At 41.0% G+C, this 24,513-nt stretch overlaps 1 protein-coding gene across 2 annotated transcripts in view; it reads left to right on the forward strand.

Annotated features, from left to right (window-relative positions):
- Positions 1–24,513, forward strand: part of RAB30 (RAB30, member RAS oncogene family) — a 116,742-nt gene that overhangs the window by 76,535 nt on the left and 15,694 nt on the right. Inside the window, exon 2 of one of the 2 annotated variants that reach the window (XM_072610711.1) lies at positions 18,886–18,986. In XM_072610711.1, coding sequence (XP_072466812.1) covers positions 18,894–18,986 — 93 coding nt within the window. In that variant the 5' untranslated portion in view covers positions 18,886–18,893. Of the gene's footprint in view, positions 1–17,678; positions 18,987–24,513 lie in introns of those variants that run through there. The other variant, XM_072610710.1, reaches the window with a different exon arrangement.

The raw sequence follows: 24,513 nt of genomic DNA on the forward strand, positions 1-24,513 counted from the left end.
GTTTTAGAGTTGAGAACCTGAGTTTAAACCCTGGTTTTGCTGCTTACCAACCTTGTGTCTCTGGGAAAGTTACTTAATGTATCTCAGCCACAATTATCCATAATCATCTATTAAATAATATTGGTACTAGCTACATCATGGCTGGTATTGTACAGATCAAATGAGAGATGAAGTGACTTATTTCACAAGTAATTTCTACCAGAGTACCCATAAGCGTCTAGTGCAGCTACCTGAATTAGTTCTTGCTTTAGTATTGACTGATGACCTCTTGCAACAAGGAGTACCACAGGTATTCCTTCCAGGCAGACATGGTAGACCTTGACCCAACATCTGCCTGCTCTCTCCTGATGCTTCCATCTACACTGGCATCACAGATACAGTGCTGGATTTGGAGTCAGGCATCTCGGGGTCCAAATCCCATTCTTCCGAGCCCCTGACAGCTGTGACCTTGGGAAAGTCATCCAACTTCTGTGAGTCTTAGTCTCCTTATCTATAAAATGGGGATAATACTATTTGAAGTACCATTTTTTAAAACCAGGGTTGATGTGAATCTCAAATTAGATTGTGTATGAAAAGCATTTTCTGAGAGTCAACATACAATGATGGATAGTGAATTGGACTTGAGAGAAAGGAAATCTTGATTCAAATCCTGTTTCTGATGCTTATTAGCTGTGTGACCCTGGACAAGTCACTTATCCTCTCTGAGCCTCAGTTTTCTCATCTGTGAAATGGGAAAATAATAACTCTCACCTTCCAGGGGTGTTGTGAACATCAAATGAAATAATATGACTATATATATGTGTGTGTGTGTATGTGTGTCTGTGTCTGTGTATACACATATACTTGGCTCTGCAAAATTTAAATTGTTTCATCAGATAAGTATTATTTTGAAATTGAGGAAATGAAAGCAACCTATGAAACATTTAATTTTGTAAGACATTTAATAGCTTAAAGCTGCCCTGAGTTTTGGCACACCCTGTCTATCCCTTTACAAAGTGCTTTATAGCTGCTGCCTCATCTCATGATGATGCTGATGGAGATGGTAATAAGCATTTCTGTAGCACCCTAAAGTTTGCTAGGTAGGTAGTACAAGTGTTGATCTGCCCATTTTATAGATGAGGTACCGGAGGTTTGGGGAGATAATGCAATGTGTCCAAGGCCACCCAATTAGAAAATGGTGAATCGGAGACTTGAACTCTAACACCCAATTCAGCGTGTGTGGCTTTGGTTTTGTTTTTGTTTCCATAATAGCCTGTAGCTTTTCAAGACCTTGGGCTCCCTGCCATCCTTCTGCTGCTTCCTGTCATTGCTCTCTGTCTGCTCCTACCCATACTTGGGAGTAAAGAGGACCGTTGAGGAACACTGTAAAACTGGGGTTGAATCTGATGGAGGGCCTCGTAGGCATTGGACTCTCTTTTGTCACAACTTCCTCCTTCTTCCCATCATGGGTCATGCAATATCAACCAACAAGCATTTATTAATGCCTTCTATTTTCCAAGCACTTAGGATACAAAAACAGGCAAAAACAATCCCTGTCCTCCAGGAGTGTATAATATAGAACCAGCCCTCTGCCTTTTCTGCAGTGGTTGGTTCTCAGTCTTCTAATGGCCCTTGGCAGTCACCGTACTATCTTCTTTCACACTTCGAGACATTGTGAAGGGTCTGATTTGTTCTTCTTCGAGAATCTGGAGTGATCTATTCACCCTCCTTACTCCTTAGTTTCCCAGATTCCCTTAAGAATTAGCTCAAAGCCTGCCTTCTGTGGGAGGTCTTTCCTGATCCTCCATGCCAAGGCCTTCTCTCTGAGATGACCTTCCATTTATGTGTGCGTACTTGTTTGCATGTCGTCTTCTTTAACAGAATGCGAACTCTTTGAGGCCCTTTCTTAAATACCCAGCACTTAGCATAGTGCCTGGCGCATAGAAAGTGCTTAATAAGTATTTGTTAAATTCTGACTAATGAGAAACAGAGCCAGGACTAGGGATGGAGACCTTCAGAAAAGATAGCGTGATGTAGTCAAAAGAACACTTGGGCTTCCAAAGCATCTTTCTGGTTCTTCTTCTGCTCCATAACCAAGTGACCATGAAAAAGTCAAAGTTTTAAAGTCTTAGTTTCCACATCTATAAAATGGGTCATTTCTAAGGGCCCATCTGGCTCTAATATGCTTTGTTCTACATCTCTTCCAAATCTCATGTTTTAGTGTTATAATGGCATAGGTTTTTAGTTCCCTTGAAGCTCTAATATTTTGGTTTCTAATATCTCTTCCAGTTCTTACATTGTGTTCTACAGTCCCTTGCCACTCTAGCCGTCTATTATGTTCTAAGGTCTATTTTGCTTTCCTAATTCTGGTATTTATACTGGTGAAGCCACCCTCTTCAGAGGTGGCATACTGGAGTAGTATGAGAGGGAGTTGTCTCTGCTGAAGTTTTTGCTTTAGTCCCAGGTCCCTCCAACATTAAGGGATGTAAAGCCTGGGTAAATTGTGACGTGGGCAGTTGCTGCACTGTTTCCTGACTGGATTCTATTTCATTGATAGCGTTGAATTTTGGCTGCTTGGGCAGCATGTCAAAAGGGCTCCATGCTGTGTGCTCAGTATATAGGAGGATGACAGAGATAAGGAGAAAATCTTTTCCGTTTCTGTCCAGAGGCAGGAAAATGTGCTGCAAGGAAAAAAAATAGAAACAATCCTCAGTTTATATAAAGTCTTGAGAGGAAGTCAAGGGGAAGGGAAGTGGTTCAAAACACAAAGCACTTTAGAGATGAGTTTGTTATTTTTGAAATGGCGGGGCTTGGGGAGCATAGTTTGCTTGTCAGCATGTAAACTAAGATGATTTAGGGGACCCTCATTGTAAAGTTACTAAAGAGGGGAAAAAAGTTTCTTGGAATCAAAGAATCTCAGCACGAAGGATCTCAAAGATCATATAATTCTGCCTCCTCTTCTCCTTTTCCTGATCTAGGAATGCCTTCTGTGGCTTAGAATCAGAATATGTTAGATCCCAAAGGGACCTTAGGAGTTATGTTGTTTGATTTCCACATTTTTTTAGATCAATCAACAAGCACAGATGAGGAAACTGAGACTCAGAGAAATTAAGTAACTTGTAGAAGAATGTTGTAGAAGGTCACGAGGTCCCATAACTAGTTGGACTAAAATGGAAAAAGTAACGCTCTGCCTCTATGTGGCATATGCCCACCTATCCCCTCACATTATGCTATACTCTCCTTGAGGTAAGGGACTGTCATTTCTAAGCTTTGTATCCCTGGGCCAAGAACAGGGTCTGGTGCAGAGAAGACAATACATGGATGGTAGAAAGAGGCTGATTGGAACCTAGCCCTTCCATTTGCCACCTTTGTGACCTTCATCAAGTGACTGAGGTCATCAAGTAGACAAGTATTCATGAGGTGATGACTATGTGTCAGGTACTATGCTAAGTGCTGGGGTACAAATACAAATTGAAAGAGAGATAGTTTCTGTCCTCAAAGAGCCTACCTTCTAATATGGCAAGATAACACATAAAAGAAATCTGAAAAGCGAGGGAAGAAACTAAGGCACCTGATGCTGGGGCATTGTAGAGAAAATCTGAGAGAGCCAGGAATGCAGCCTGGAGAGGAAAGAAGAAATGATTGGTCTGGGCCTTCTCCTTAGAAGGGAGTTTCTAAGAGAAACCAGCCAATCAGAGGGTGAGGCCACAGGTTTGGCGGGTACTTCCAATATGTGAAGTCCAGGAGTAGAGTGAGCTTCCAGGGAGAAGAGAGGCATTGTAGAGAGATTGGGAGGATCAGGAGTAGAGCCTAACATCTCTGAGGCTCTGACGCCTTCATCTACAAAATGAGGACATTGGACTCAATGATCTCTCAAGGTTCCTTCCAGCTCAAAATCTTTGATCCTATGATTCTGTGATGCTATGTCTCTTGAAACTAATTGGTTTCCTCATAGTTTTGATGGGAAACTTTAATGAGATCAGGGATGTGAGCACCCACAAAAATGTAAGGAATTATTTTTATGGAAATCTTTAAAATTCTGAATATCACTGAGGAATAGCTGAAAAAAGCTATGGCATATAAATGTAATGGGATATTATTTTGGTGGCAAGAATTAGTGAATGTGGTATACTCAAAGAAACACAGGAAGATGTGTGTGAATTGATATAGAGTGAAAAAGCAGAATCAAGAGAATAATGTGCACAAATAACATAAAATAAATGCATGAATTAAAAAGATCACCAAAAGGAAGTTGAACTTCCAAGTAATGGAAAAACCAAAGAAGAGAAAATGAAACATTCCTCTGCTCCCCTAACAGGTTGATGATCACTGGGACAGAATATAATATACATTGTCCATAAGGTTTTGGTACCTAATGCTTTAGCTTTATTTTGGAGGGGGAGGGGGGAAAGGGAGATTTCCATTTGGAGGGAGTTTGAAATGATTGTGATATAATACCAAAATGCATAAAATTCTTTAAAGGCATAGAACTGTCTACACAAATATCTGTGGCACATGGGTAGCCTAAAGTTCTTGAAGTTAACCTGACTAAATAATTTTAGCTGGAAAGCCTTTGCATATGGGCCAGGCAATGGACTGTGTTTCTGTTTTCCAAAGAATGGCCCAGCTAATTTTGGAGAGTCAGAAGTTTGGTCAATGAATGTGGGAATTATTTGGCTACAGCATCTCACAAAGTTTTGGAGAAGTTGTGAGCTGCTCTGGTAGAGGCAGGATCCTGAAAATATGAATAAGGTGAGCACAGACTTGGTTCCTGAACCCCCAATATTATTATGACTGCTGTTACTGCTCCCATTAGAGAGACGAATTTAGATTTTATGAAAGGGAAAACTCCATAAGTGTCCCAGCGGGAATGGGCCGCTTCTGGGGCAGTGGGATCTCTCTGCACTGGAGGTCCTCAAGCAAAGCTGGATGAGTGTTTGTTGGAGAAGGCATCCCTTATCAGGTAGAAATGCTGGCCTCTGAGGTCACTTCCAACTCTGAAATTGTGTAACTCTGCGGTTTGGGTTTGAGGATCAATTATTAGTAACAGGAAGATATAACTGAGGTTTCACTATTCTTACGTCCTATTTCTTGCTCCTTCTTTCATACAACCCCCTACCCTCTTCCTCCACATACTGGTCCTGAGCATGTAGGGAATAAACCAGAGTTTGTGCACACCTGCATAGCTGCCATACCCATCCAGGCTGTTTTTTGGTGCTGGGGAGATGAGGGTGGGGAGTTGGCCTTTCAAAGAGCACCTTCAAATGACAGGTACCCCACATAATGTGGGTACATCCTGGTCATTGTTAGCTATTTTGGTGAAGCCTATGGGCCCTTTATCAGAATCACACTTCTAAAGGCTTAAACTAAAATAAATGAGATTTACAAAGGAAACCAGGTATATTAAAATAGTTTTTTTTTTTAATTAGTAAAAAGAAAACAAGCACAAGGACCTAAGGTTAGGAATCTTTGCTCTAGGAGTGTTCCCCCAATTAATGTAAGTAGCATCCAAACCTTAGAACAGTCTCCATCATTTGTAAAAAAAGTTATCACCAACATGCCAGTGTGATGCTGATGAGCATCCTAGGGCTCAGACACTGTTATCTATTATCAGTGGTTACCCGGTCTCACACTCAAACCCTCTCTAATGTGTGAACCACTGACACCATCTTAACACCATGATGAGGTATCAGCGTAAGCCTTCAGTGGAATTTGCAACCTCATCAGGGTATTATTCAACAGCAACAAACAAGCATTTATTAGGCATTTAGCGTACCTGTGCTAGGTATGCTCCAACTTACAAAGGTGAGTAAGACAAAATGCCTGTCTGTAATGAACTCTGCACTTGGAAGGCAAAGCAAGTGCAAAGACAACTAACATTAAAATCTGAGTGTGAGGAATTGCTAGGAGAACCCCGTAGCTGCTATGAAAAACTTCATTGGAAGAGAAGACGCAAAAGAGTAGGAGTAGGGAAAACTTCACAGAGGAGGGTGGTCCTTAAGCAGAGTTTGTTTTGTTTTTTCTGAGAGGAAGGATGCAATCTGCTGAAGGTGGTAGTAACTCAGGTCAATGTTTGACTTTTATGCAAAGAGATGCTTACTCACAAAAAGATTTAGAAGTTGTTCATGGGAGGTAAAAGAGCTTGTTCCTTGTTGACTGTAGTAATAGTGATTGCAGCTTGCAGAAGCAGAGGCTAGTGAATTAGGGTTTAATAATGATAACTCATTTTTCCACAGCACTTGCAGGCTTCTGAAGCACTCTCTTCACAATAACCCTGTGAGGTAGGTAGTATAGGGACCATCATACCTGTTTCACGGATGAGGGGTGGTCTTGAAGTAGTGGAGAGGCTTGTCTAAGGTCATGACAGAGCCAGGTTCTGAGGCTGGGGCTCCAGTCCCCAAGTCAGGTATGCTTTCCTCTAGTCTGCACCCAGACCCTTGGATCACCATAGTCTCACCATGGACACTGAGCCATTAGAATGATAAAGACATTAGAGAGCAGAGGAAAGAGCATTCCTTAGTCATCTACTAGTCTTCAGGTCTGAAGATCTCAGTGTGCATATCACCTCTGGCACTTGCTAACTTACTAGTTTGACCCTGGGCAGACAAACTGTTTAGCTCATCTGAGCTTTGGTTTCCTTAAATCCTGGTTGAAATGAATTGACTGGTAGGATTGGAAGTTGCCATGGGCACCATCTTTACAAATCTCTTAACACCATGATGAGGTATCAGTGTAAGCCTTCAGTGGAATTTGCAACCTCATCAGGGTATGCTCCTGTTAGTGTTTGTGCCTTGCTCTGTGAAAGTATTTAGAAAGGAAGCAAAGGGGACTTCCTCTGTGTGTATACAGAGCAGGGCTAGTCAGTCAATCGACTCGAACGGATAAAACATTTACTATGTGCCAGGTACTCTGCTAAGTGCTAGCAAAAAACAGCCCTAGATCTCAAGGAGTGCAGAGTCTAGTGGGGGACACATTAGATAAATAATTATGTGTAAACTTGTGTAGGATTAATTGGGGGCAATTTCAGATGGAAGGCACTAGAATTAAGGGGAATTGGGAAAGGTTTCTTGCTGCCAGTGGGATTTGAGCTGAGATCAGAAGGAATCCAGAGAAGCCAGGAACCAGAGATGAGGAGGGAGAAGGTTCCAGGCAGTGCGGCAGCCAATGGAAATATAGAGGGTTGAGAAATTGAATAAGAAGAAGGGCAGTGTCCTTTGGTCCTGCAGTATGTGGAGAGGAATAAGCTATAAGGAGACTGAAAAAGTAGAAAGGGGGCAGGTTATGGAGGGCTTTGAAAGCCCAACAGGATTTTCTGTTTGATCCTGGAGGTAATGGAGGTCATGGAGAGCCACTGAGTTTACTGAATAAGGGTGGGGTGGGTGAGTTTTAGGAAGATCAATTTGGCAGATGAATGCAGGATGGATTGGAGTGGGGAGGGACTTGAGGCAGGGAGACCACCCAGCAGGCTAGTGCTAGGCACCAGAGTAAAGCCTGTGAAGTGTAGCTAATACCCCATCATTCATCACTTCAGATTTATTAAGTTCTTCCCATGTTCTAGGCCTAGGGCTGGGTGTTCAGAATACCATGACAAGAAATGAAAAATCAGAAAGCTTACAATCTAAGATAGGATAGTGGAAGGAATGAAGGAAACAAGCATTTATGAAACACCTACTATGTGCTAGGTCGTGTGGTAAGTACATTACAAATATTATTTCATTTGAATTTCACAACTCTAGGAAGTAAGTGCTATTTAACAGCTGAGGAAACTGATGCATACAGAGGTTGAAGTGACTTGACCAGCTAGTAAATATCTGAAGCTGAATTTGAATTCAGGTCTTCTTGACTCCAGGACCAGCTTTCTATTCCTTCCTTACACCACCTGGTTGCCTTCTGGTAGGTGGGACATGGAATGGGGGAGGAGGAGGAGGAGGAAAAGAGATAAGGATGGGATGTTAATATAACCTTTACACAGCAATAAGATAAAGGTATAGTGTGTGATAAGAACAAAGAAAAGGACAAAGCAAAGTTCTAGAGAATTTGAGAGAGGAGAAAACACTTAAAGCTAGGAAGAGCAGGGAATGTGGTACATGAGTTAGGCTGTGTCAGAAAAGTAAGAGGTAAGACCTTCTGACTTGAAAGTTCATGGAAGGTCATTGTTGACTGGTATAGCATTAGGTAAGTAATATTCATATTAATAACAATATTAGTAACAATATATATGGTGCATTATTAAGGTTTGCAAAGCACTTTACACAGATAGTCTTATTTGATCCTCCCAAAAAGTACTAGGAGGTAGGTGCTATTATTATCCTCATTTTACAGATCCATTCAGTAAACATTTATTAAGCACCTACTGTGTGCCAGGCACTGTGCTAAGCCCTAGGGATACAAGAAAAGGCAAAAGACAGTTCCTGCCCTCAAGGAGCTCACAATCCAATGAGCAAACTGGTCACAGAGAGGTGAATGACTTCCTCAGGGTTACACAGCTGGTGTCCAAGACAAGATTTGAACTCTCCATCTCCCATATTCCCAGTGTAGCTCTTTATCCCCTCTGCTCCCTAGCTACCTCACTACCATGAAGAGAGAGCATGTTCCTGCATGATGTGGGTATGTGGGTGTGTAATGCGGAGCTGGGAGAGGACAGGAAGGAGATGGATTTCCTAGAGGCAGAGGGGCCTCAGCCTTCCTAGAGTTCTGGCCTAGGAGTTGGCCAACATGGGTTCTGGGCAAGGCTCTGTTCCTAACTCACGGTCACCTCAGATATGCCATCTGGCCCCTCCAGGTTTTTGTTTTCTTCTCCGTGGAAATGAGGGGTTCAGAGCAGATAATCTCAAAGACCTGATATTCTATGTCTATGATTTCCCCTCCAGGCTCTCAACGCCCTTGAAGCAATCAGGATTCTCTGTTACAAATCCTTGCTTTTTCCTTATTCCAGACTAGGAGGTTCCTGACCTCCTACCTCCCCTTGAAAACCCATTTGTCCTGTGTTCTGTTTCTTCTGGTCATTGGTCTCTTCTAGATCATAATTGTGTTTATACAGAATTTTACAGTTTACGAAGGGCTTTAGAGATATTTATTTTCACCCTCTCAGCAACTCCTATTGGGCAAATACTGATTCCTATTGTACAGATAAGGAAACTGAGGCTTAGAAAGGATAATGACCTTCCCAAGCTCATACCAGTAAGTGGCAGAGCCATGACTCAAGCCCAGGCCCTCTGACCCATACTTCAGGGTTACCTCTCTACCCCCTTACCCTAATCCTTCCCATGCAAAGTCTAGCTCAAGTTCCATTTCCTCCATGAGGCTTTCCCTGGCCCATCTAACCCTTTCTCTTCCTCTGTTTTCTCTCAGTTCCTATAGCAGTTACTATCCCTATCACTCCTTTGGTCTCTTAACCATGTAGAATGATGTACTCTTACTTAACAGTGTCTTCTCAATAAGACTGTAAAGCTCTGGAGGGTGAGGTCCATAACTGTATGCCCCTCAAGACCTGTTTAGTAATGTGTGCACATAATAGGTACTCATTATATATTTCTGGAGGGAAGCCAGTCAGGAGAGAAGGGAGGGAAGGAAATGAGAGGGAAAGAGGAAAGAAAGCATAAAAGTCAGGAAGGAGAAAAGGAAGGGAAGGAGGGAAGAGAAGGGAGAGGAAAAAGGACAAAGAGAGGGATAGAAAACATCCAGAAAGGAACAAGGGAGGGATGAAAACAAGAAGGGAGAGAAAAAAGAAGCAAAGAGGGGGAGAGAAAGCAAGAAGGATAGACAGAAAAGACAGGAGAGGAAGGAATAAAGATAGGGAGGAAGGGAGAGAGAAGGGGTTTTTGAAGGGGTTGGATTTTCTCCAGTGTTAGAGAATCTCTAAGTAGGTGGTCACACATTAGTGTAAATTCTGTTTGAACAATGCAAAATCCACAAAGTATAATTTGTTTTTTTGCGCTCCAGCTCAGCAAGAGTCTCCATTTTATTTATCTCACTGTGCATGAACTGAATCAGTACAGAAGAGGGAGGGAGGGAGGGAGGGAAAAATGCACTTTCATGTAACCCTGAGTCTGCTGAAAAAGGTCATTTTGATAAATGGCTTGTTTGCCAAATCAGCATTGTTTAGAATCTCAACTGATGTTTGCAGCCCTTTACTTCAGGCCTCTTCCACTAAAATTTTCCCATACCCTTTCTTCATCATCTCTTTAAAATTCCCCAGCTTTTCTGCATCTCAGCTGGGTGTATGCACTTGTGGGAAGCTGTTCCTTGGTTTGTGTTATTTGGGACTTTGCCATGACCTCACTGCAGGGGAAGAGAGTTATTGCTTTGGGTCCAGTTTCTTTAAAAGGGCCTACCCTGAGCACTGGTAACTGTGGGCCAGATGTCTCTAGAGGAATATAGAATCCTAGAATACTGAGCTCAAAGGGAACTTAAGGCCACATCTAGTTCAATACCCTGTCTTCAGGGCAGCAGATACCAAAGTCATCACATACAGGACATTTCCTACTCTCACAATGGTATCATTTTTGAAGTTGCCAAATAGGTCTAGGTTTCTGTTCTGTTTATGGTGCAAAGATCTGGACTGGAGAGTCAAAAGGCTGGGTCCCAGTCCTAACTTGGCCACTTGCTGGCTACGTGACCATGGGGTGGTTACTTTAACTCTTTGAGTCTCAATTTCCTCACCTATAAAATGGGGGTTGTAAAAATGCTTGCACGTATATTTTTCCATTTTATTTTTCTTACTATTTTTTACAACATGGTTAATATGGAAATATATTTTACATAATTTCACATGTATGATGAGTGTTATTGCTTGCCTTATCAATGGGTGGTTGGGGTTGGAGGGGGGAGAGAATTTAGAACTCGAAATATAAACAATACTTTTACAACCTTCTTCATGGGGGTGTTGTAGAGCTCAAATGAGACGATGTATATTAAATACTTCATAGTAATTAGATGTGCGAATGTGAACAACAACTCTGCGGTTAGCCCTGTGACTTTGGGTAAAGTCTGGGTTCCAGTTTTCTCACTGATAAAATGAGAGCTGGGCTATGCCACTAAACCACTTTGGGCCTCTGTTTCTTTATTGGTAGAAGACTCATGGCAGAAGAAAGTTCTAGGCCTGGTTCTGCTATAGATTTCATCACATGAGCTAGGGAAAATCATTTGGCATCTTTGTCCCCTAATTTCCTATAAAATGGGGATATTTAAACCTGCATTGCTCCTACCTCTTAGTATTGTTGGAGAGATAAAGCACAGAAAACTGTTGTAAAGAGAGATCTAGATATCAGTCCTAGCTATGATCATTATTGTGAATGATTCCTATGGTGGGAGCAGAAAGGGTTTCTTAAGGTGTGGTTTGCTGAAAGGGAACTGAGCTTGCTTTTTCTCTCCAGAACAGAATTCTCCAAGGGCAGCAATTACATCCTGGACTCTGTTGCAGACAAGATCTCACTTAAAAAGACCCTTCTGTTTTCCTGGCTTGTACATTTTGAAAGGCATGTAGACAAATCAAAGTAGGTTTTAAGAGAAGCTGTGAGGTGATCTTAGTACTAACCTCTCTCTCTAGCCCAAATCATTGGACATTTTGAATTGGATATCTTGAATATTATACTTAATAGAGAACAACCAGGGAAAATGCCTAGAGTTAGGAGATGGGGTGTTATGTGAGAGACAAGAAGAATGTCACTGGATCATTGAATATGTGGAAGGGACTCAATTGGAAACAACTCTGAACAAACAAGGTATATTCCAGGTACACTGGAGATAATCTCAGAAGGAGGGCACTAGCATGAAGGAGGACCAAGAAAGGTCACTTGCAGAAGGTGGGATTTGAGTAAGTTTTGAAGGATGCCAGGGAAGCCAGGAGATCAAAGTAGGGAGGGAGAACATTTGAGGCATGGGAGATAGCCAGTGAAAAGACAGAGTCAGGAAATTGAATGTCAGATGAGGAACAGGGATTGTAGATTATGTGGAGGACAGTAAAATGTAAGAAGAGTGGAAATATAAGAAAGGTCAGATGTGAAGGGCAAAGATTTTCTATTTGGGTTCTGGAGGTAATTGGGAGCCACAGGAGTTTATTGAATAAGGAGGTGAAATCTGTTCTTGCCAAAGTTATGAATGATCTCTTAGCTGCCAAATCCAATGGACTTTTCTCAGTCCTCTCTTTCTCCCTGACCTCTCTGCAGCCTTTGACAATGCTGATCACCCCCTCCTTCCAGATTTTCTCTTCTCTCTGGGTTTTTGGGATGCCCCTTTCTTCTGCTCCTCTTTCTACCTATCTTTCTACTCCTTCTCTGTCTCCTTTGTTGGATTCTCATCCAGATCATGCTCTCTATGCCTAAGTGTTCCATGAATTCTGTCCTGGGTCCTCTTCTCTTCTCCTGTATTTCACTTGATGATCTCATCAGCTCCATGAATTTAGTTACCATCTCTATCTGATCTGTCCTAACTGCTCTGTTGATCTCCAGTCTCCCATCTCCAGCTGTCTTCCAGACATCTCAAATTGGATGTCCAGTAGAAATCTTAAACCAAACATGTCCAAAACAGAATTCATTCTCTTTTCCCCTAGACCCTCCCTACCTTCTACCTTTCCTATTACTATAAAGGACAATACCATCCTCCCAATCCCTCAAGCTCCCAACCTAGGAGTCATCCTGGATTCCTCACTATCTCTCATGCCTCTCATATTCCAGATGTTGCCAAGGTCTATTAATTTTACCTCTGAAACATCTCTTCTATGTGCCCCATTCTCTCCTCTGACACTGTAGGCTCTCATCACCTTACACCTAGATTATTGCAATAGTTTTAAGTGGGTCTTTCTGCCTCAGGTCTCTCCTCATTCCATTCCATTCTCTAGTGGTTTTTCTAAAGCACAGGCCTGACCATATCACTTCCTACTCAATAAATTCCAGTGGCTTCCTATTTTTTCTAGGATCAAACACAGAATATTTAAAGGCCTTCATCTCCTAGCCCTCTCCTATCCTTCCAGTCATCTTACCCCTAATTTTCTGTCCCCTAGTCTTTCATCAGTGACACTGGCCTCCTGACTATTTCTTGAGCAGGACACTCCAACTCTCAGCTTTGGGCATTTTCTCTGGCTGTCCGTTGTCCTGGATACTCTGCCTCTTGATGGCCACTTACTGCCTTTCCCAGCTTCCTTTAAGTCCCAGCTAAGATCTCCTCTTTTACAGCAAGTCTTTCCTAACCTTTTTTAATTCTAATGTCTTCCTTTTGTGGATTATTTCCAATTTATCTTATTTATAGCTTGTTGTATATATTTGCTTGCAAGTTTTCTCCCCTATTAGATTGTAAGCTCCTTGAGGTTAAAGGCTGTCTTTTGCCTTCAAGGAGCTTACAAAACATAAAAGGAAACTGGAAATTTTGAGTGCAGGGGAGAGAAGAAGGAAAAGGTATACAAGTTAGTCAGAAATGAAGAGAGGTCTGAGCTGAGTTTTCTCCTTAAATGGGGATGCAGATTTCATGGTCCCATTCTCCAATCAGAGGGGCAGAGGGTAGAGATGATATTAAGGAAATTTAATATCATAGGCAGTGTTTCACCCCATAGTATTCCACCTCAGCAAAGACAGCTGGGAGGTGTCTTCTTTTGGGCCAAGCTTGGTCCTTATCATTTCACAAGTGTTCTTTCTACTGACTCATATTAAGTGTTTATGAAACTACTCTTTTGGGACCATTTTGGGCCATTTTCAGCATTTAATATATATAGTAAGTGAATCTAGGTGATAAAATGTAAATTTAGTCCTAATAATTTCTTCAGCCAACTTACTAATAATAAGCTAAGAGACAGAAGGAGGTATGATGTGTGTGGGAGAAGAGAGATATGAGTACAGATTCAAGAAATAAGAATGCATCATGATAATAAATCAATCATTAAACATTTATTAAGTGCCTACTATATGCCAGGGTGGGGCAGCTAGGTGGTGAAGTGGAGAGAGTGCTGGGCCTGGAGTCAGGGGACTTGTCCTCCTGAGTTCAGATCTGGCCTCAGATACTTACTAGTTGAGTGACCCTGGGCAAGTCACTTCACCTTGTTTGTCTCATTTTCTTCATCTGTAAAATGAACTGGAGAAGGAAATGGTAACTGTTCCAGTGTCTTTGCCCAGAACACTCCAAATGGGGTCCTGAAGAGTTGGACTTGAATAAAACAACTCAACACCAGCAGCAACATGTGCCAGGCACTGTGCTAAGCTCTGGGAATGCCAAAACAGCCAACAAACTATCTCTGCCCTCAGGGAGCTTGCCATCTAATAATCTTATTGGTAGTATAGGAAAGTTTTCAAATCACTTTCCCATACATTATCCAGATCTATCTTCACAATAACCCTGGGAGGTGCAGTATTACTGTGCTCACACATGGTCCGCAATTTAGGATGCTTTCCTAGTGTTTATCTACCATCATAGTCATGACAGATAACCTGGTCTGAAAGAAACAACACTGGGCCTTGAGTTGAAGAAAATGAACTGAGGCTAGCAGTAGTGGTTAATAGAGCTGGGGACCTTAGGTGGGGCATGAGAGCTTTACTCAAGTTTTGAATGAAGAGATTAGAATTATTCTTCTTGGTACCAGAGGGTAGAGCTAGAATAAAGGGTGAAAGATGCAGAGAGGCAGATTTAGATTTGATGTAAAAAAACCTTCCTAACAATTAGAGATGAAGAGTAGGGGAAAGGAATAAGTATTTATATAATACCTGCTATGTGCCAGGCACTATGCTAAATGAATATTTTGCAAATATTATTAGAGGCAGCTAAGTGTTGCAGTGGATAGAGTGCCATGCTTGGAGTTCAGATCTGACCTCAGCAAGTTAATTAACCCCTGTTTGCCTCAAGTTTTCTCATCTGTAAAATGGGGATGACAACAGCACTTATCTCCCAGGATTGCTGTGAGGATCAAGTGAGGTAATATTTGTAAAGCAATTAGCACCGTTCCTGGCACACGGTAGGCACTATATGGATGGCAGCTACTATCATTATTATCTCATTTGTTGAGAGTAGAGTGGGATTTCTTGAGAGGTAATAGGTTCCCCCTCAGTGAAGTCTTTAAGGTGAGGCAAGATGATCACTAGAGAATGGGTTGGAATAGAGAGAAGTGGTCTCAAGTTCCCTCCAAAGTTGAGTTTCCCTGATTAAATGCCACTTCTATTACTTGATGTGTGACCTTGGGCAAGTTACTCAACCTTCTCTGAAACTAGGTCTCCTCATCTGTAAACTGAAGATAGTACCTCACAGGGCTGATGAGAATTCTTGGTGCTTTCTAAATTGCAAAGTATGGTATAAATGTAAGATAGCTTCATTATTAATTATCTTTCAAAGCATGGCTTAAATGCTACTTCCCCCTCTATGAAGACATCCTTGAATCTCCTAACTGGAAATTTCCTCTCTGTAATCTGAAATGATGAGCAGGACGACTCCTTCAGCCTTTCCTCAATTGATGGACCAGGGATGTTTCTTATTTATCTTTGCATCTCCCGCAGATCCTGGAACAGTGTATAGGATATAATATGTGCTTCATGAATGTTTGTGCATTTTTGAATGAGTGAAGGAATGTCCATTTGCTAGAGGAAAAAATTAAGTCCTAAAGTGGGTCTTGGAGGACAATGTGATCTAATGGAAATCTACCTAATGAGTATAGGATGAGTATAGTACTAATAGTGAAGAGACTAGTGGGTTCTGGGCTTGACTTTACCACTTGGCTATGTGACCTTAGACAAATGTCTTAATGTTGGTAAGTCTCAGTTACCTTATCTATAAAATAATAATAATTCAATTGCATGGATATTTATGAAGTGCCTGCTATATGCACGGCACCATGCTAGTTGCCAAGGTATAAAAAACAAAACAAAAAGTCTTCTCTGCCCTTAAGGAGATTATGTTCCTCGGGGGAAGGTGGAGATATAATAATGATAATTCATATTTATAGTGAGTTACAGTTAATGAGATACTTAGCTCACAACAACCTGGTGAGGAAGACAGCACAAGTATTATTATCCCCATTTCATACACAAAGATACTGAAGCTCAGGCTAAGTGACCCGCCTGAGGGTCACACTGATGATAAGTGTCAGTCAAGATGCAAACTTCTGATTGGAAAGTTTTTCTGATTTGAAGACAAGAGGTCTTTTCCTTAGAACTCTTTTGAATATACCATGCTGTTTCTAAATAATTATGAGTTAGAAGACTTCTAAGAGATGCCAAGCCCAAGGTGCAGCCCAATCAGATTAAATAATTAAGAAAATAAATCAAAATACCATATAATGTGGAAAATGTTAATTTGTGGTTTTCTAAATTAACATGGGGCCACAGGGATCCATTTCTATTTGAGTTTCACACTGTGGTACCATCTAGCTCTCCCATTCCTTATTCAGAATCCAACATTCTGTGACTTGGCCAAGGTCTTATGCAGCTGGTGTTAGAACTTGAATCAAACTTTTGGTTCCTGGTTTTGTATTATTTGCATTTTGTGGAAGAGGCCTCTTATTCTTTCTATAACTGGTTTTCTTCAGAACTCCAGGTGATTTTTCTAACTCAAGAGATGAGAAAGAGGGAGAGAGAAGGAAATAGTCTGGCCAGTTTTTCTTCTGGAATAAGCAGATGCTCCAAAGGAGAAATATTTAATGAAGTTGGCTCCAGTTGCTCTGTTTGCCCTCAGGCTGAGAAGGTGGCCCCTCTTGGTGGGGTTGTAACACCATCTGGACCTAGGCAAAGTTTTCTGTAGTCATTCCAAGGAGTCCTCCGGATCCATGTGGAATGATATTTTTACCCTTAAAGCTCTAGAATTGGATTCTTTGCAGCAGGCTTTGCTTTTAGCCCACGTTCCCCTGCTGACTTGGCCTGTCATCACTGCCACTTTTTATTGACAATCTCTAGTCTGAATCTATCACTTTTCTCAGGTGGCGGAGGGGATTTTCACCATGGGTCCACTAGAATTGTCTGATAAAGTATATGACTAGGGAGGCAAAGGGGCTTAAAATTGGGTCATAGGAGGATTGACTATTAGAACTGGGCATTTTTAAGTGGGGGGAAAAGACGTAGTGGAACGTGACAGAGGTCTTCAAATATCTAAAAAGCTGCCAAGTAAAGAGAATGTGATAGTCGGCATTTATTAAAGCTGAGCTTTACGATTGACAAGGTACTTTGCATGTGTTGCCTCATTTGATCTTCACAGCTGCCCTGTGAGTTTGGTGCTATTATTATCCCAATTCTACAGATAAGCAAACTGAGACTGAGAGAGGGGAAGGGACTGCCTGGTGCCACACAGCTAGTTAGGCATCAGAGGCAGGATTTGACCTTAGTTTGGTCTTCCTGACTCCAAGTCTAGCACCATCCTTGGTACCATCTAGTTGCAATAACAGGGAAGAGATATTCTGTTTGGCTCCAAAGAAGAGACCTAGGCTCAGTGGGTGGAAGCTAAAAGAAGACAGATATTGATAACATGTAAGGAAGAACTTTCTGACAGAGCTGTACCAAAATAATATGTGCTGCCTCAGAGAGCAATGAACTCTCCATTTCTAAGGGTATGCAAGCAGGGCTTTGGTGACAGGAATGTGTTGGAGCCAACTCCATTTAGGACTTGATTTATTATTTTATTACAGTGAAGGAAAATGAGGTTTGGAGAGGTTAAATGATGTTTGTTACGTAAACAATGGAATTCTGATAAAAATTATTTAACGTCTTCAAACCTTATTTTTTTTTAAATCACTTAAACAATGGAATTGGGTAGTGAGGTGACACGGTGGATAGAGTTCTGGGCTTGGAGTTAGGAAGACCTGAGTTCAAATCCAGACTCACACAGTTACTAGTTGTGTGACCCTGACCAAGTCACTTAACCCTGTTTGCCTCTGTCTCTTCATCTGTAAAATGAGCTAGAGAAGGATATGGCAAACTATTCTAGTATCTTTGACAAGAAAACCCCAAATGGAGTCATGAAGAGTCCAACACAACTGAAAAATGACTGAAAACAATAGAGCTGGCCAACTTGAGACCTGAATGCAGATCTCCTGACTCTTAACTCCAGGACTCTTCTGCTCTACTACATGACCCAGATAAAAGAGGGGGACATTTAACAACACTAGAATAGAGAATACGAGGAATGACAGACAAGAAGTCATTACATTCAGTAAGCTTTTATGAAGCATGTACGAGGTGTGGGGCAAGGTGTTTGGGATTTGAGTAGAGGGAGGGACCCAGATGTGTTATTTCATAGATGCAAAGAACTTTTGTCGAGGAAATTTCGTCTCTCAATGAGGACTGGCATCTGCTCTGGAATTCTTGTGTTAGAGAGAGTTGCCTGAGGGCAGGGAGGGTTTGGTGAATTGTCCAGGGTCACTTAGCCAGTGTGCTTTAGAGGTAAGAGTGAATCCAAGTCTTCCTGATTCCAACGCTGGCTCTATCTCACTAGGCCTCATTGCTTCCAGAACCAGGGATTACAGAGAAAAACAGAGGGTCTACTCTCAAAGAGCTGCCATTCTGCCAAAGTGTTATGGGGGATTCAAGGACACCTCTTAACTTTGGCCCATGATCCTCTTCCTCTAATCCTTATCTCACTATTCTTCTACCAAAAACAACCTTTCCAGTGATCCTCTGTCTTATCTCATACACAGCAACAGTGTTTTTGTATTTCCCTTTGGACCTTGAACCTATGCCTCCTTCTCACTCCAAAAGAAAATAGAACTTATCATCTGAAGACCTGTATTTTGACTGCCTGGAAGACTAAAGGTCACCAGTGACAGAACATATTTGTCACTCTCAGATCTGTGGTGTGACCTGAAGAGGAAAGTCATATTTTTCTTCAGATGAGTCAGGCCTGTGGTTACTGAGGAGACGGGAACAGAGTCGATAAACCTTTCCTGTCCCATCTGACTGAGCTGCTTCCTACAATTCCTCCTAATCATTGCATTTCTTTGCCTTGCAGCTGTGTCAATGAGTATGGAAGATTATGATTTCCTGTTCAAAATTGTTTTAATTGGAAACGCTGGTGTGGGGAAGACGTGCCTAGTCCGACGTTTTACTCAGGTAAGTTGCTCTTGGTGGGGACAGAGGAGGTTGTCCTGAGATGGAGAAGACGGAGGAGGGATGCAGTGTTAGTTTTAGTCATAGGTAAGGACAGTTGATGGGTGGGTTAGTTGGTTCCAAAATTTCAGCATTGGGGCCATACTTCTAATTTGGTTCTTCCCAATGTAGCAGGTTTATATGCTGATCGGTCATTCTCAGATGTTTCCAATATTTGTGACAATTCAAGCCAATGCAAGCCAAATAACATGCCCTTTCAGTTCAGGCTTGGACTATCATTTGTCACTTCTTAGAATGAATGAGAAAAACAGTTTTGTTTTTAATAACACATCGATGTGGGACTTTATTTAAAAAGCAACAACAAACATTTATTCATAACTGGAAGACTTGGATTGAATAGTAGAACCAAAAACTGTTTTGAAGACCAGAGCTGTAACTAGGTTGGGACTACCTCAGTTTTACTTAAGGACAACAAAATTTAGAGGGCACAAAATTTAACATGGGCTGACTTTGTGGTATAGAAGCACCTATTTACAAACTAGGAATTTAACACCTAGTTATCAAGAATAATTAGCTAAAATAGGAAGTTACCAGACCATGCTGTGGAATACTAGTCATCTGTGAGCCTCTGTAGTGGTGAATTCCCATCTGATCAAATGAATTTGTCTTAATTACTTCTTGGATTGTTTTCATATTTTGAATTACAAAGTTAATTTGTTAGCATATGTCATGTTCTTTGCCCTCCTGCCAGAATTGCTAGTTCCAACTGTGTTGAATACTAAACTCAGAGGAAGAACTGGATTTGGAATCTTGGAAGACCCAGGTTCAAATCCCACCTCAGATACAAGTGGGTGACTCTGGGCAAGTCACTTAACCTGGGTGCCTCAATGTGCTCATCTGTAAAATGAAGGAGCTGGACATCTTGATGGTCTCTATGATCCCTTCTAGCCTATGTACCTAAATATATAAGTAGATTTTTTAATATCTAAGTGGCAATCTAGTACTAAACATACATACATACATATGAACTCACAAAATACCCTGTGAACCGTTTTAAATTTAAATGGAAATATATATCTATGTATACATACATAGACATATTATATTCACACACATATGTCTGTATATATGAATAAATAGAAACATTTGTATTTGAGTTAGATATTATTTGGATAATATTGGGATCCATATGTGCGTGTGTGTATATATGTGTATGTATATATATACATATACATATATACACACACCTATATACACATGTATATATGTATGTATATATACACATATATTTATATTTACATATTTTTCTGAAAATTATTTGGCTGGAATGAAAACCCAGAAATATTCTCTGAACCAAACCTGAGCTGAAATGGCCTGTTATTTGGCTTGCATACCTACCCGATTTAAGCGTCAGTACTCTACTAAAAAGACCAATCCCTAGATCACTTAAGGAAGCCTTGTGCTGTGGGCTTTTGTGGAGCTTTGCTTATTGGTTTCAAACCTCTTTTGTTTAAAAGAAAGGAGGCTTCTGAATTTGACTGTCTTTCTGTATCTCTCCCAACTTTCTAGTTTACATTTATATTATGCTTGCAAAATTCATATACATAATCACTTTCATTTTGCCGATGAGGAAACAGACTTAATGAGGTGACTTGGCCAAAGTCCCATAGCTAGTTAGTGATGGAGTTAGGACTTGGATCCAGGTGATCCAACTCCCAGTGTCATGTCAAGTTCCCATTGCACCAAACTATCTCTGTGAGGCAAATAGAACGATGGTCTGCTGATATAAGTCCGTATGCTCCATGTGTTTCTTCTGCTTTTATGAGAACTGGTTTGGGAAAAGATCAAGCCTGGCTTCTAAACTGGGGCAAAGGAAAATTCATGTGGCAGTCAGGTAACCAGGAGGTAATCTTGGAGCAGGAATATCTGGGAGAGTCACTGGGAAAATGTCATCGTTTTCCCTGTTAAGTTAATTGGAAACTGAATACTAGGATCTTCCCTCCCCTTCTTGGTGTGTGAGGTTGTAAAAGCAAGTAATGAACAGCAGGCATTTGAGCCTAATCAGTCCCAGAATTCAACTGGAAACTTGACTGAAACAAGAAAGGGTTTCAGTTCATGGGAACCTCAGCAATCTCCTCTTGTTGCTCAAAGGTGAATGAAACTACAAAAAGATTGCATTGATTCTATGTGTCTTAATCATAGAGGTGGTTAAGGAATGGTGCCTAGGTGAAGATCCACAATCCAACAAGGAAAAGCCTATTAGGAGCAAAGCGTTATGTTAGGTGTTGGGAATAAAAAAGACAAAAACTATAAAAGAAAAGAAATATTCTCTGCTCATAAAATTGCTTACATTCTATTGGATTAAATTCAATTTTTAGTATTGAAAAGGATGTTAGCCATCACTTTGTCCATTTTGTAGAAGAGGAAATTGAAACCCAGAAAAAGCAAATGAGTTGCCTAAGATGAAATGGTGTGTTGGTGAACCAGAACCTGAGCTGGAATTCAGGTCTTTTGACTGCCAGTCCAGTAATTAGAATATTGTGAATAGTTCTCAGCCTTTGTAATTCTATAGGACTCATGATAATATCTTTAAAAGTCTCAATTATATAATGAAAATTTAAAAGGATCTTCTATTTTCATGATTCATTCTGCACTCCTTTCTCCCACCCCGTGTCTATTCTCTTCTGGTTATCTGTTCACTCTTAAAGTGAAAAAAAAAAGGCATTTTGCTTCAGTACTTTCTGCTCACTAGAAAGTCTGAACAAATTTGATTCAGCTGTTTTTTTAGTTGTGTGAATTTTGGAAAAAAAAACAGAAGAACACTGAGAAGTTTTTTAATTTTTTTGGCATTTGTTAAGTTACAAAACAGCTGGGGCTATAAACTTGAAGCTTGGCAGGCCTTTGATTCAGTTGAGCCAAATGAGAATGAAATTGCTTCAATATTTGTGTGTAAAGTTATGAATGTTTACATTTACATATTTTACAGACATGCAGGGGAATATTCTGTTGGTTTCAGGCTCCATCTGGGAGGGGCAAACTTTAATTAAAGAGTTCTCTTGTTAGGGACAAGCTTAACTAAGGATGACCCAGTTACAGCTGCCAGTTAAAGAGTCTCCAACGTAGTCTATGTTAGTTTTGTTGGTAGGAATCTAGGAATACTTGGGGATGGGGTGGTTGTAGGGTGATTTACTGACATCTTTTTTATTATGTTATTTTTAAGTCGTTTTTGCCAGTGTTAGATTAATTAATTGTGCTGTACCAGGTTTGAAGAACACCAAGTCCTCCATTTACAAGAAATAGCCACCCACCATTAAATTAGAATGGGCATCCTCATTAAGCATCAAGCCCCTAGTTCCTTGGAGGTACTTCTAGGTGGGCTGTCGAGGACTCACGCTTCATCCAGATAGGGCTGATCAGTGGTTGCAAACTCAAATAGAAACATTTTCACTAAACCATATACAAAGATCCCTGTGGGTTACATACTGACTTAGAAAATAACATTTTAACATTACTGTATTTTTACTTATTTTGTTAAATATTTTCCAAATACATCTTAATCTGCTTTGGAGAACTCCATTGGGCAACACTGGGCCACGTGTTTTATATCTGTGGTCTAGAAGACTACTAAGATGCCTTCAAAATCTAAGATGCTACAAGATAAAACTCCCTTTGCTTGGAAATTCCTGTCATTTCATGATCATGAAATCACAGGTGATAGATATAGAGCTAGAGGGTAGCACAGAGACCATCTAATCTAATTTATTTTACAAATGAGGAAACAGAGACCCAGGAAGTTCAATGATTTGCCCAAGATCCTACAGATTCAAATCCCAACTAGGTTTTGAAACTAGGTCCTTGGATTCCAGAGATAGCATACTTTCCACTCTACCATCTCACCTGCTAAATATTTAGGTGTAGAAGTGACTTCACTTCCTCTCCTCTCCTCTTCCCACGCTTGACCTCTCTAGATACACATCCCTAACTGACCCATCAACTTTGCACTTAGGACCTTGGCCTCAGTCATATCTTGCTGGGGCAAATCATAAAGAAAAGTTGGAAGATTCATAGGACCACAGCTTTAGAGTTAAAAGGGACTTTGGAGATTATTGAGTTCAGCCCTCACCCCTCTCCACCGTTTGGCAGATGAGAAGCCTGGAACCCAAAGAGTTTGGGGATTTGTCCAAGGGAGCAACAGAGTCAGAATTCAAACCTGGGTTCAAATACAGCAGCCTTTCTGCTCTATTACTGAGCCAGACAGTCTAGCACTTGATATTGATCATTTAATTATTTACATGTTATTCCTTACTGCCCCTGGACCCCTTAGAATGTAAGTGCCTTGAGGGCAGGGACCATTTCATTTTGTGATTGTATCTTCAACGCCCAGCACAATGCCTTGTTCGAGGTAGAACACCTAATCAATGCTAGTTGAATTGAAAAATAAAAAAGAAGGGACTCTAAAACCAGCTCATTTTTAGATAATACTTTAGGATTTACAAAGTATTGTCCTCACAATGACTGTGTTTAGATATCTACCTCACCTCACAGCTTTGTCACTGGTCAAATGCTATTTACATATGAGCTATGAGTACTGTCTTATTTCTGCAGGTTGTACAAACAGGATCATTAGCCCTATTCTTGAGATGAGGAAGTTGAGATAAAAGGTGAAATGAACTGCCCACAGGTCACATGATTAGTGTTATTATAGTTGGTTCTATGGCAGAATAAAAGCAAAAGCCTAGGTCTCCTTGCTCCCAGTCCTGTGCTCTTTTCATTACCCCAAGATGCCTCCATAAAACATTTTCCCCATTCTTCCTCCACCTCCAATTTCCCATCCAAAGGTTACACACTGATACTTTTCTATTTGGAAATGTTTTTGAGGAGTAAGGTCATACTCTAACTTCATCATGGTGCGGAGGGCATCTCTCAGTTCTAAAAGGCTTTGCCACTGGAGCCTAAGCTTTGGCCAGTCATACCAGGATGAAAAAGCTTTGAGAACAGTCCCAGAAGCAGGATGTGTCTGCTTGCCCAGGACCAACCTATCAGCGGAAGAGGCTCTTTACTATGCTGCTTGGTGATGCATTCTTTGGCTATGGCAACCCATGGAACAACAACAACAACAACAAAACAGTACAAAATTGTCCTCAGTCCTGGGTGAGCCCTTTTTCTTTCTGCAGTGACTGTGGCAGTGTGGCAAAAAAAAAAGGGCAGAGGGGCTAAAAATCAGTAACACGTGATAGGCTGGTATAGATGGGTTTGGACCTGCTTCACTGGAAGAGGTATCCACATAGATGGGAAGAAAAGTGTTGTTTTATGGTCAAGTGTGTAGGAGGGTTTTGTTTTTGTTTCTGGTTTTGCTTGGGAAAACTGAAGTTTTCAGGGAAGAATGAGGATGCTAATAGTCAGGGGAGCTGGATCTTTCCTGAATGCCTCAACTTGAGTACAGTGCGTGGTGATGATGGTGCATGTTTCTTGGAACTTGGTTATCATATTTTGGTTCAGTCAGGTTATGATAGGAATCTTCAGGAAGCTA

The sequence above is a fragment of the Notamacropus eugenii genome, chromosome 5, assembly GCF_028372415.1.
Source record: "Notamacropus eugenii isolate mMacEug1 chromosome 5, mMacEug1.pri_v2, whole genome shotgun sequence".
NCBI lineage: Eukaryota > Metazoa > Chordata > Mammalia > Diprotodontia > Macropodidae > Notamacropus > Notamacropus eugenii.